The 13,276-nt window shown below is 42.4% G+C and overlaps 1 protein-coding gene across 4 annotated transcripts; it reads right to left on the reverse strand.

The window, feature by feature from the left end:
• Positions 1–54: 54 nt before the first annotated feature.
• gng7 (guanine nucleotide binding protein (G protein), gamma 7) lies at positions 55–10,622 on the reverse strand. 4 transcript variants are annotated; one of them, XM_046413505.1, is made up of 5 exons: positions 10,502–10,603; positions 9,120–9,165; positions 7,173–7,308; positions 6,052–6,167; positions 55–5,859 (listed from the first exon to the last, which is right to left on the reverse strand). In XM_046413505.1, exons 4-5 carry the CDS (start codon positions 6,130–6,132, stop codon positions 5,734–5,736), a joined length of 207 nt encoding a protein of 68 aa, XP_046269461.1. In that variant the 5' UTR covers positions 6,133–6,167; positions 7,173–7,308; positions 9,120–9,165; positions 10,502–10,603; the 3' UTR covers positions 55–5,733. The 4 variants fall into 4 exon arrangements, with proteins under 4 accessions (XP_046269461.1, XP_046269463.1, XP_046269462.1 ...); XM_046413507.1 differs by lacking the exon at positions 10,502–10,603 and adding an exon at positions 9,457–10,303 and having other exon boundaries at positions 9,120–9,156; XM_046413506.1 differs by lacking the exon at positions 9,120–9,165 and having other exon boundaries at positions 10,502–10,622.
• Positions 10,623–13,276: the final 2,654 nt, after the last annotated feature.

The raw sequence follows: 13,276 nt of genomic DNA on the forward strand, positions 1-13,276 counted from the left end.
CCACCCTGCCACCCCAGCATGGTTAAAAATAAAAATCCAAATTACACAAGAGCATTTGTTATTATATCATCTTTTTATTAATGTTATCTACTTCTCAATATCATCTTTTTAACAGCAATATCCACAAAATATTAACAGTGTGCAAGAAAACATGAGTTATGGCACATCAGAGAACAGTTACAAAAAATAGATATATTTTCTTCATAATCAGTCAAGGCAAAAAGATACATATACTGTATGCATACACAGGAGATCAGAACACAAAAGATGAGTCTCAGGAAAGGCTCAGAGCTGATTCAGTGATGCTTGATTTCAAAGTCAACCAGTGAGGAGCCTCAACTCTCCCCACCCGACCAGAAATTCATTTCACCGGGCTCGCGTTATGTCACAACACCAGTGGATTTCCATCTCGAGCCATGTGTTCCACTTCAACACTGTTCATTCTTGTTGATCTGATAACCCCAAGACCAGCATTGACACAATATACGCCACTATAAGGCAAACTAACAACCAACCAATCAGACGAACTGTCAGCCGAACCAGCGTTTCAGGCCGGCTGTCTCTGACTGTCAGCCCAACCAGCTATGGAATGATTGAAAAGAAAAATAATGATTAAAAAATAGCATCAGTCAGACATCTCCAGGACAACATCAGTGTGTCTGCATGTGTGCTGATATGTATGCATGCCTGTTTTGTTTGGTGTGAATCTTCTTGAATCTTCTTCACTCCAGCTACACCTTGCAAAGACATTACAATTAACTGCATTTCCTTTCCTAAACACTAACAATGAATAAGTTATTTCCTCAGTCTTAAAATACTTCATATTCTGGGACAAGTCCTCTTATGCTAAATCAGTGCTACTTCCTAACTGTCACTGCAGGTGATGTATCACATCAGCCAAATTCAAGTCGAAATCTCTCCAGTTATCACTATGGATTAGTGAAGGGAGTTTATTTCATTCAAAGCAATAATTTGATGAATGCTCTTAATTGATTCATTTTGATGTCAAGTTAGATTTTGATTTCAAGTTTGATGAAGAAGAAGATCAATATCACTTTTATGTCAGCTTGATACAGCCAGCAGCAGAGCTTAGCATAAAGACTAGAAGCAGGTGCAGATAGTTAGCTCTGTAAAGACAGTAGAAGTGTTAGAAAAACTTCAAAAACTTCATTCTAAACCTCACGACTCAACAGAAACCCATCAGTCCACCGGCGAGTCCATCAGCGAGTCACAGCTAGCTCAGACGCAGTGGTGTGAACACTGCTGAGTTTTTTAGACAGCAGAGATTACAACCAGAAAGCTGAAAAAATATTAAATGAGAAGAAGTGAACTTATTGTGGACATGGATGAAAGCAATTTACGATGGTGGAAGTAACCCTTGCTGCTGTGCTTGTAGTTCTTTTAACTGGAGCTGTGGTTTCCTGTGCTCATGAAGTAATTATTATTAAACTATCTACTATTTATTCATGGCTAAAGTTTCATGGTCTCATAGTGCAAATGCTGTATTTTCAGGTACAGCAATGACAGAAATGCTGAAAGAAATTTCACTGGGTTACCCAAGTTACAGGAGCAGATGCTACCCTGAACGTGACTTCAGCTCTCCACAAAGGTAACAAAATCCACCAGCCAGCACCTATGAAGCCTGTTAATTAACACATGATATCTCACTTATTTATTCTGTACAAGAACCAAAGTGAATAAAACAGCAAGTTGTTCTTTGACTAGATGCCAGTGAGTTATAACCTGCTAACTGGCTGCTGGCTTTACCTTCATATTGAATAGACAAACATGAGAGCGGTATTGATCCTCTCATCAAACAAGCAAATAAGTGTATTTTCTGAAAATGTCAAACTATTCATTTAGGTCTCATTTAGGCCTAAATGAGTGGAGAAAATAAACTGCATTATGTGGCTGAGTCAGACACAGCGAGAGCGAAACTGAAAAAGGTTTCAGAGAGTGAATTTGTCAGCATTATAATTATTACTGGGGTTACTATTAGTCATCACACCAAAAATAGCTTCCCACGCAGAACTGAGCAATTTTTTTTTTGGCCTGTGACAGAATCCTTTCCTACTCTCCTCCAGAATGTGCACGCAAACCTCCGACTGACAAGAAGAGCGAGCGGAGGCCATATGTGCTGCTCTGACTCACATGGTGTCACATGACCTCTCCTCCGATCAGATTCACCCTGACCTGAAACTGTGCGGCTGCAGTACTGTAACATTACTATGTGACACCCTGCACAGCAATGGAGGCACAGTGTGTTCTTACACACTGTCTCTTACAGATACACACAAACACACACACACATGCATGCACCTCTGTTTTCGCATCTCCACCTACTGCTCTGCCAAATCATCCTTTTTAGCTACCAAACGCCAAGCACTCGACACCCCCCCACACACACGCACACACACATGCACATCCTCAGCCCTCTCTATGGCCTTTCTCCAGTTCCTGCGCTCTCTCTCTGTACTATGGAAACTGCCTGCTCTCTCTGTTTGCAGTAAAGGAAGATGAGTGATGAAGCTGGGCTTTCTATCAGGAACCATCGCCTACAGAGTGGACGAGCAGTGGTGTTAATAAGCATAATTGTAATGTTGTATTTTCTGGAGAAATGTTTCACTTTTTAGGAAATATGCTCATTTGCTCTCTTGTCAAGAGTTACATGACAACATCTCTCTCCTGTCTGTACAATAAGTATGATGGTAAAACTAGCAGCAGGTTAGCATATTTTAGCATAAATACTGAAAACAGGAAGAAACATGTAGCCTGGCGCTGTCCAAAGTTAACAAAATCATCTCTAAAGTTCAACCCCCTGTAAACGTTGGTATTTTTAACACTTTTTAATGTGTTTAATGGTGCACTTTTTAGGTGCTGGTAGGTGGATTTTGCTAGCTGTTTCTGCCCTGTTTTCAGTCATGATGGAAGCTAAGCTAAGCCAAGTGACTGCTAGCTGTAGCTTCAGACTCTTAGGACTAAATACAAGACAAAATAACTTTTTAATGTGGGTATTCTTGCAAGTTGTCTCCAAAGAACTGTTTGCTTTTCAAACTGTGTGCACGCTCTCACGCATGGGAGCAGTTTTGTGAGGCCATTCAGACACAAACAACTGCTCAATTCTCACCAACTCCAAAAAACTATATGTCAGTGTAGTAGGGGGCCCATATTGACGTAGTGATTAGAGAACAGAAAAGCAGTGGGTGCAACTCCCCTGACAGTCCATCAACAACCATAAGTCCTGTCCAAATGACTCCACCCTGCTCTGTCACTGTACGTTACTGACAAAAGCCTCGGCTAAGTGCTCAAATGTAAATATGATGGGACAAAGCTCCTTTTCTTTCAGCAATTAACCGTCAAAAGCAGTTCTCAGTGCTGAGCCCTACCACTCCTTTAACCTTTGACAATCAAACCCAAAAAACAACTGCAAGAGAGTGTGTAAATGTGGATGTGTGTGTGTGTGTGTTGTCCTAGTTGCCTGTTGCCCACCAAAACCAACACTTGAGAAAAACTCACTTGTTGCTCTGGTGGTGAATGATAGATAAGGAGGTTGGTTTATGCCACTGGAATGAGGTCCGATGTTGATTCTTCCTCTAATAGGATATGACCCTAAACCTAACAGGGTGTTTGTTTCTATCTTACATTGCTCTAATATATCCTCATCAGGTGTTAAAGTTTGTATCTGTGGTTAAAGCCATCCTCCGTTATCGTGGGCCTCTAACATCTGATTGATAAAAATAAGAAGAAGAATAAGAAGAATAACAATAAATAAATAAAAGACAGACATGATCCTGACTGACAGAACAGAGTAAGTAGTACTAAAAAAATCCAACATCCACAGAGAGGGATTCTGTGTTTAGAGTTTGTATCTTACAAACACTGTACAGGGTAATACTCAACTGACCAGGTTCCATGGACTCCATAGAAAGAAGAAACTCAAAAAATGAACCCAAAACAGCTACTCTTCAACTTATCACTTCTGCACATTGTCTGAAAGAAAGTTTATACAGTTTGTTTCTCTTGACTTGATTTTTTTTTTTCATTTTGTTTTCAGTTTTTACAATCAAGTTTGGTTCATCAGAGAGGAGGAGCATTGTGGAGGAGAAGAGGAAACAGAGAGGGGATTGCCGGCTCTTACTGATCCAGTCCATGACCACTTCAGTTCACACTGAACACAGCTCCTCTACTGGGGAGACTGGAAACTTGAAAGACTGGTAAAGCCCTGGTCATTTTCATTCTAATATGAAAGCCAGAATTATTATTCATTTAAACAGGACTGATCCCCCTATCTACTGCAGAGGCAAAACAAACATTTCTCCTTTTCTGCACCATCCAATGCAAGATATCTCTTCTTTACTTAACCGTCACTTAGCCTTATAAACACTGCCAACTGAAAGAATTAAACATGAGTAGAGAAAGCGGGAAGGGGAAAGCTTCGCCTTTACTTTTTAAGTTTCGGTTTTCTCCTCCAGGCTCGTGGTCCTTGCAGACTGATTCTCAGGTGTGGTCAGTCTGCGACCTCGCCCTCTCTCGGGGTAAAGCACAGGGAGGCTTGATGTACAGTAGAAACTTTTGTTTAAGATCCTAGCAAGTATCTGGTTAGGTATAACCCCTGGCTTACAACCCTTATGTCCTGCTGTTTCATTAGCATTTAATGTCAGACAGGAAGATAAACCTTCAGCCAAGAGCAACACCTATGTCAAAGCAAAACAATTTAAAAAAACAGTATTGTCTCAACTGTTAGGTAATGCTTAAACAAAATATCAAAACATACATTGAGTTCACAAACAAGTATTTCTTAAGAAAAATGCAGTAAACGTCCAGGGTTAATAGCTTGAGTTCTGTTTAGAGCAGTTCACTATGTTCCCCTTCTAGATGCAGATCTGACATCAGCTTAGACATCGATTTCAACCAGCGGCAGCCATAATGAACTGCAGCAGGATGACTGAAGGCAGATCAGCATCTAGTGACAAGGTTCTGTACATGTTGGCACAGCTGGAAGGTTTGGCCAAAGGCTGCAGACGGCCATACTGAGGCCACAGGCAGAGAGGGACTGCTGATACAGGTTTGGGTGGGAACCATGCTAGCCCAATAAAGGCAAAGGCTTCAGCCACTTGCTCCAAAATGACCCGCCATGATTTAGAACAGGCAGGTTTGAGGGCACAGATCCCAGACCTTTTTAACAGCCTAAAAAAAGCATTTCTTGAGCTTTTAGTGGCACAACAGGTCGTGTTTGGCACGGTCGGCAGGAACGCCTACTGGCCTTTTCTCTTGCCTACATGCATCCTCCCACTCCCTGCCTATGGTACTGCTGTCCATCCTTCACCCAACCCTCTATTTCACGACAAAAGAAGGAGGAAGAAAAAAATCATGATTTCCTATTATTAATATCCAAATCCCTTTTTTAAGTTAAGCTGACACTTGTAGTTAATTTACCAGCATATATGAATATTACCAAAGCACCTTGGATCATACTCAGTGATATACTGATCTCAGCCACTGTGAGCACAAGATACCTGCCCCCTAGCTGTCACTTAGGGTATGGCGCTTTTCCAGAGTGACTATTTTGGAATTGTGCGTGTGTGTGTTTGTGTTGTTAGCTTGGGGTGCTTGAAGTGTGTGAGCTCACGTGTGTGTCTTGGGAAGTCTGGAAAAAAGTACTGACCGTGTATGTGTGAGTGTGTGTTTGTATGTGCATGAGTGTATGCGTGGGCCTGGAGGAGTGCAGCGCAGCTATAAGATGATGCAGGGTTTCTTGTCCTTGAAAGGGTTTTCGGAGGTGGGAACCCCAACCAGCAGAGGGTCGCTGCGAGCATGCTGCTCGCAGTAACTCATCAGATCTGCGGCCGCTTTAGACACCTAATCAGGAGGTAGGTGAGGGAAGGTAAGAGGGGTAAGGAGAAGAAGGTAGGGGGTTTAAATGGGGGACAAGGACGGGAAAGCACCGAGAACAAGAGGAAAAATGAGGAAGAGAAAGGTGTAAGGAAAGAGCAGTCAGATGTGGATGAATAATCACACTCACGCGTACATAAACATGAAATACTGTCCTACCTTAATGCGTTCGATCCCTGCCTCAATCCTCAGCTGTTCCACCAGTTTCCTGGCTTGGGCGATATTATTAGTGGTAGACATGCTGATCCATCAGACTGCACCACTACAGGAGAAAACTGAATGAGAGACGAGAAGTTAGAAAATGTTTACTATGTTTGCAGACAGTGATTGAAGATTTCATCAAATATGCGCAGGGAGGGATGGACTGAGTGACTCCTGGCTGCTAAAACAAAATGACACTGGAACACAGTGTCGCACGAACAGACTGACGGTATATCAATGCGTTCTGATTCGTGTACGACCAGGACAGGTTTGAGTGGATCATTCTGGACACATGAAGGTGGAATGTGGGTTCTAACTTGCAACTTTACATTTAAAGTGCAAATATACTATGTGTACAAATGCACAGTATTTTATGAAAGATAACATGATAGATACATTTGTTGTTGTCGCTCAAGTCGTTGAGTGGTGGTGTGGCTGCATACGGTTAGCCTAATGCTATACTAACAATGAATATAGTTTGGTACTTCACTACATTTCAGCAGTTTATATTGTACTTTTTACTGTTCTTAACTTTGCTTTGCAGATTACAGTTTCTCTTACGATCACATTATGAAATATCATAACTGTTCAGAATGTACTTTAAATATCTTCAGCAACTACTGCACTGCAGTAAAATGCTCCTTATACATTAATGCGTCAGTGCTAATGTACCGAGTTCTAATTTATCTAACAAGGACCATTTTATGCACAATGAGTACGTTTATTCTTGACTCATACTTTAAGTACAATTTGTTAGACTATTTCTACATAGTAATATTTATACTTACTTAAACAGCACAGAGCCACTGTTTGTTAAATATAGCAAACAGTGGCTCTTTGGCCTCGGGTGTAGAGGTATAGCACCCCTGTGAGGTGACTACATGGTAATGCAGCACCATCAAAGAGTAAAATATGGCATCTTCATAATCAAAAGAAGGTTTATGAAGGCACAGTATGACTAAGGGTGGAGCTTAAAAGCATCTTAAACAATATAACCGATGTTTGTCACAGTAAATATCCTTTAAGCCTTAAGTGTTTTGTCACACACAGATTGATCCACACAGATAACAGAGTGATACCTGACTGACGGTAGGCAGACAGAACTCTGAGCACAAACGTGACTGTATGGAGAAGGACGAGCTGGGCGGTGCAGCGGACGGTTGCCAAGTCAAAACGACAGCACTGGAGGGCAGCTGAGCTCACATTGGCTTGTCTCTGTGAAAAAAAAAAGAGAGCAGGTGAGATGGTTGCTTACAAAAGTAGATTACAAGCAGGCGAACGCTTTTTACCTTTCAAAATGTTAGTTTCCCTTTGTGGTTTTGTATACCTGGGGTTCTAAAAGTGTTTTTCATGTCACAGATCCCAAGTAACGGTAATGCTTATAAAATTTTGCTTTGTGTTTTGTTAAGTTTGTAAAATATCATACTTTCTCACATTTTCTTCAGAGAGACTCTGATTAAATGGCTTTTTTATTTTTCATATGTCAGTTAAAAAAAGCAAACATTTTTGAGATCAGGAGGGTGGACTTTATTTCAGTGCCAAACTGTTGTCATCAGCTTTATCAAGTCACATTACAATATCTGTCATCACAACTTCATTTTTCTTCACAAAGCAACAGTAATACCACTTAATAGACCAGATGGTGGGACATTCCTGCATCGCTGATCCAAAAAAAAGAAAAAAAGTCCTTTGATACCTGTGGTGTCCAAAGCACATAAAAAAACCTCCCCTCCAGTTTCTTTGTTTTACACATCTGTTAGCACAGCACAGAAATCTCCCCACTGGTACATACGATCAAAACACACCTTGTTCCTAACATACCACCTCACATCACCATGAGTCTGTTACGACTGTCTCTCACTATGCCTCTCTGTCTGTCGCCCTCTCGCTCTCCCAGGAGGAGATCCTGCTTTAATTACTCCTGCTGTGGAGTAGCTCAGAGATTCATGTCTGTAATTAGGGCTATTGTGTGTGTGTGTGTGTGTGTGTGTGTGTGTGTGTGTGAACGTGTTGCTGCAAGAGAGAGAGAGAGAGAGAGAGAGAGAGACAGAAAGAAGATAGTGAACAGACTTATAACACCTGATGAAATCCTCTCTCTCTCTCTCTCGTTCTGCCTCTGCACATTTGTGTTATTATATCTGTAGGGACATTCAGCGATTGTCCGCCAAACTAATCCAAATTCTGAAGCCTTATCCTAATCTTAACCCTGAGCTCAAATCCCAATCCCAACTATGCCCTTAGATGAAAAATGCCCCCACTTTAGAGGGTTTTTGTCGTCCCTTTTTCTGTTCATCTGCGTTCCTCACACACATGCAGACTTGTTTCTGATGGCGCTGCATTGCCTTAAATGAATTCCCTGGAGATGCACGGTGGGCGTGTAAATACTGCTCGTACTTAAGTCTGGTTTTGAGTATCAAATACTGTTCTTTATGTACTTGATATCAAACAGAATACACTTGTATCATGCTAGATCATGTTCTGGAAATATTAACTCTTGTTTGTTGCTTGTTCAGAGAATTCACACATTTTTTAACCATTAAATACTTTTTGTTTTGACAGTTATATCACCCAGTAAATGGAAAAATTATGCTGATGCTTTTAATAGTAAAACATGCGTATCTGTATTGAGACTGGTGACTCCAATTTACCCCAACATTAATCTAACCTCTATATGCCAAAACCCAACCCTGACCTGAAGTTGACACCGCGAGGGCTTGCAGAGATGCAACTAATATGAACGTGTGAACAGACGTATGCATTCAAAATGTTTTGTACAAGTGCACACGTGGCAACAAACACGCAAACAAACACACCTTTCTCTCACAACATGCCGTGTTATTATCTGTCAGCAGCTGTCCCTGAATCACCCACATGCATACATCACTGACAGCCAACAGAAGAATACAGATATGCACATGAACAACAACAACTCCTCACAATAAACTGAGCAAACACTGCACGCTACAGCTTACAAAACTACAACAGATCAGAATCGACACAGGAATGACAAGGAAATTTGAACTTACAAGCCATTGAAGGAGAAGTGTTTTCTGTCACCTCAATCTGCTCTATCTAAAATAGTAACAGAAACACAATTTAACATTACTGGACAAATAATAAAATACTGACCCCCACCCAGCCACCCCGGTTTATAAACTGGTGTACCTTTCATGTATTTTATCTTTTGTGTTTTTGAAAGTGAACTGTGGGCTCTGTTGTAAAAAAAAAAGTATGCCTCTGTTTTCATAATTTCTCATATGAATTATCAAGAAAAGGGACAACTTCCAGGAACAGGACAATTGAGAAATATATTTCTCATGCGTAAATCACTACTTTCAGACGTCAGTGGTATCATAAACCTACTGCTTTGATTTCTTCAGCCTGTTGATTTTTCAAACTTTCTGCTATGGCGCATTCCGAGCTAACAGAAGGAAGCTGTACCCTCAAATACCAACACAAATATGAATTTCTGCCCCTCCAAAGGCAGAATCCTCCTCCTCTAAGCCTCCATATCGAAAACATTTACGACTGGGGGCATTTCCGATGGACAAAAGCAAAACCACAACAGTAAGCTGGTCATTCGTCTTGGCATGGAACCAAAAACATCACCAGAACTGGACAGGCCCCGGCCAGCCAGCGAGCCCACAGCCGCTCTCAAGACGCGCAAAAATGCATCAGTCTTTATTGATCCTTGCTGCTCCTGAGCGCTGATCGGGCCTGCAGTTTGAAGCCATGTCCTCCGCTATAGGCCCTGCTTGCTGCTCTACCGTGTGAAAACACAATGCGGGCATTTTGATGGATAGAACAGCATGTCCTCTCTCCCTCTCTCTCTCTCCCTCTCTCTCATGGCTATCCACACTTCACACACACATACACACGCATACGCTCAGGCGCGCAAGCACAGGCAGACCTTGTGAACAAAGCCAGAGATATTTTCCCAAGTGAAGACCAGACTAGACCGCTTCAGTTCTGCAAATAGGCCCTGATTGTTAGCCGTGGGAGCAGGGTGGTGACATGTTTTGAAGGAGGCAGGCTCCAGCAGCCAATATGAACCCATCCAGCGACAATGGGCATAAGACAGGAGCGCATGCCTTTATGTTCCGCTATAATGCAAATTGCTCGGCATACGGCCTACTTCAGCATATAAAATCCATCGGTTTTTGTACACAGTGGCTTGTGCGTCCTCAAGTCCAGCCGAGCTGTAGGAAATCTTCCACTGACCCTGTCCCGAGTCCTCCCCACCCTCTCTGCCGGCATAGGGCTGGGGAAAACCGGATTCGTGACACTGATGAAGTCCCTCTCCGCTGCAGCCGCCTTCGGTGACGAGAAGCCGGGGTTGCAGACGCGCACAGACGCGTTACAATTATGATACACAGGGAGAAAAATACCCGAATATCTCCAAACTCACCTCTGAATGCGCTGTATATTGGTGATTTAAAGGGCCAGATCCGCTGGTTTCTCACCCTCTCTGCTCGTTCACTCCCCGTCTTCAACGAGCCAAACGCCTCCCCCTCCGTTGCCAGTGTCTGTCCGCTCCCCTACCCCCCTCCTCTCCCTTCCTTACCTTCCCTTCCACCCTCTCTCCTTCTCCCTCCTTCCATCCGATCCGGTGACAGCACCTTTAACCCACGGGCTCTAAAACAGACATTTTCAGACAGCCGGATTGACATATTATCCAGTGATATTACATTAAGGACAGGATTTGTGGGCTTTAAGTCATTTATTTTGTTGGGGACCACCGGTGCCCTACAAGGACCCGCAAAGACTTTTGTAACCCTGTAAATATCGAAACTCGGATGGATATTTTGAAGTGTAGAATGGGCATGAGCATGAGTTTAACGTTATACTCATGCGAGTGTTAGCCATTCAGAAAGCCATTAAAAATTAATTGCCACCTCTCAGTGGTTCAGCGTTTATCTTGGTGGATCCTCTCGAAACTTTTTTTTTGTTATTTTGGTGCTTTTTTAATCACTGAAACTGCTGGTTCAAATTCCGGGGAAATAATCAAATAGCTCCAGAACTTTCCTGAATATTTTAATTGCACCTGAGACTAAATTAATATGAAGGCCAGGCTATTTTTAACGTATCAGACATATTTTGTGTGTATTTTCAGATTGAGATTACGTTGTCCATTTCAAATGCCTCCAAAACATTCTTTTACTCTTTGGATTTTAATATCTGGTCACTCTAAATAAGAAATGTGTATCTAAGATGTTTAAGTTTCGGTGTTCAGTGTTTTTCTTAATAATCCAATTCTTTGTGCAGAATTTAGCGAAAGTAACAATATGTTATATGTCAATTTAATAAAGACATAGTGCATATTGTACTTTTGTACTGCTCATAGAGCTCAGCTAAAGTATTTTGGTTTGTCCTGTTAAGCTTAGCAAACATAATACACATTTTACAATTCTACTGCGACCTGAACTCCACTCCCAACTTATCCAGTCTGTAAACTGTGTGTTTCCCCTCTGTGAGGAAGGTCTGGATCTGCATACCACAAAGTAAAAATGACTTCTCCATGGGAGTCCCCTGCGCTGTGCTGCCACGCGGTGGCGCCATTGACCGAGCTGTAGCTCCGTCTTTCTCCAGGGAGGTGTGGGCCGCTCCTTCTATTCCTGGCTGGCCGGGCGCAGCACGCACCCTCCGTTTCCACCGAGATGTGGTCTACTCCTCCACACAGAGCTAAAAGTGCTGCATCCACTGCATGATTATCGGCTGAATGTGGACGGCTTGCTCTGTGGTAAAGGGGACATGAAGGACTGGCGTGTAGAATGACATCTTTCTGTCCACTACAGCTCTGTTTTTGGACCGTAAAACCCTGGTGATGCTGGAGATGGAAATGCATTCATTGATAAAATACTGCTGCTTTGATGCACACACTCTCCCTTCCCTTACACCTCTAAGGTCACGTCTTCTTCCTGGCTGTATGGACACCTTGTCATACTGCTTATTATAACCAGAGAGAGCTATTTATAACTCCTACAAGGTGCCGCATTGGCCTCGTTTCCACTGATGTGTGAAATTATGCTGATGCCTATACATTTCTCCTTCATTTCATCACCTTTTTAGCTCTATTTCTCTTTCTCCCTCCTTCATTTGTCTCACTTCGTTTTTCCATGTCACTCCCTGTGCTTCCTCCCCTCCCAGTTGTGAGTCTTGTTCAGGAGGCGGTATTGTTACAGTGGATTACAGGAGAGCGCTTCATTTTCTAAGAAACGAGCGGTGGAAGCCCATGAGTCACGGCCAGAAGATGATCTCAGGGCGGCAGAGATGGCACCCCCTTCCAGTCCACCCACTCAGACCTTTTTTTTGTCTCTTGCTCGGAGCTGTCATGTGTGTGCTGTTATAGGCTTATCTATGACCAAATACATAGGCATCCCCCGGTGTCTTCAAGCACGTGTGTGTGTGTGTGTGTCTGCATGGATCATCCAGCAGAGAGGTTGCCACATTACCCTGCTTTGATATACACCCCAGCAGCAGCCAGGGAGACCTCTGCCTGTCGTAACGTATCTCCTCTGTCCCCACCAGGGTCACATGATGCGACAACCATCGTCAACGTCACACCGTCTCCATAGCAACCGCTCTTGGCACAGCATCCCCAAACAGATTTTAGAGGGTTAAAAGGGAAGAGAGAGTGAAAGGAGGTGTAAGAGCACCAGCATGTCTGTCTCTGTCTTTGTCTCTGTGTGTGTGAGAGTGTGTTATTTGAGAGAACAACACGGATGGGTCACTCTATAGAAACTGCTCAGATTGGATTTTGGAAGAATTTTGTATTTCATAGCATGTAGAATATATCATACCTGCGCTAAAACACATTTTGCTAGCCCAGGCACTGTTTTTTCTTTCGTTCTTTCTTCTCACCTTTCCAGGTGGAAAGATGAAAAAAAAAAAAAAAAGTAATATGGCCTTTCTGTGGTCAAAGCTAACAGCACATTAAGCATGCATTAAAAAAAAACGAGAGAAAAAAACATGTCTTCTTTCTTCTTCCAACTCTTAAATGATGTAATTTCCTCTTAGTTATGTCATTTAAAGGAACAGTACGCTGGTGTGACAAGGTGGAACATGAAACTTGCACACATATAATGCCATGTTACCAAAATATGTTTTTTGTTTGTTTGTGTTTTGTTTTTAAGGTTAACACATTTCCCATGAAACCAGAAGCATCTACGCTCTAAAAACAAAC

Source organism: Scatophagus argus, chromosome 15, assembly GCF_020382885.2.
Source record: "Scatophagus argus isolate fScaArg1 chromosome 15, fScaArg1.pri, whole genome shotgun sequence".
NCBI lineage: Eukaryota > Metazoa > Chordata > Actinopteri > Scatophagidae > Scatophagus > Scatophagus argus.

Bases quoted from the DNA above. Each gene is read 5' to 3' on its own strand.
- gng7 (XM_046413506.1), bottom strand. From the start codon at position 6,132: ATGTCTACCACTAATAATATCGCCCAAGCCAGGAAACTGGTGGAACAG. The intron at 5,860-6,051 runs GTAGGACAGTAT...CCTCCTGATTAG, and splicing joins CAGGGATCGAACGCATTAAG to GTGTCTAAAGCGGCCGCAGA.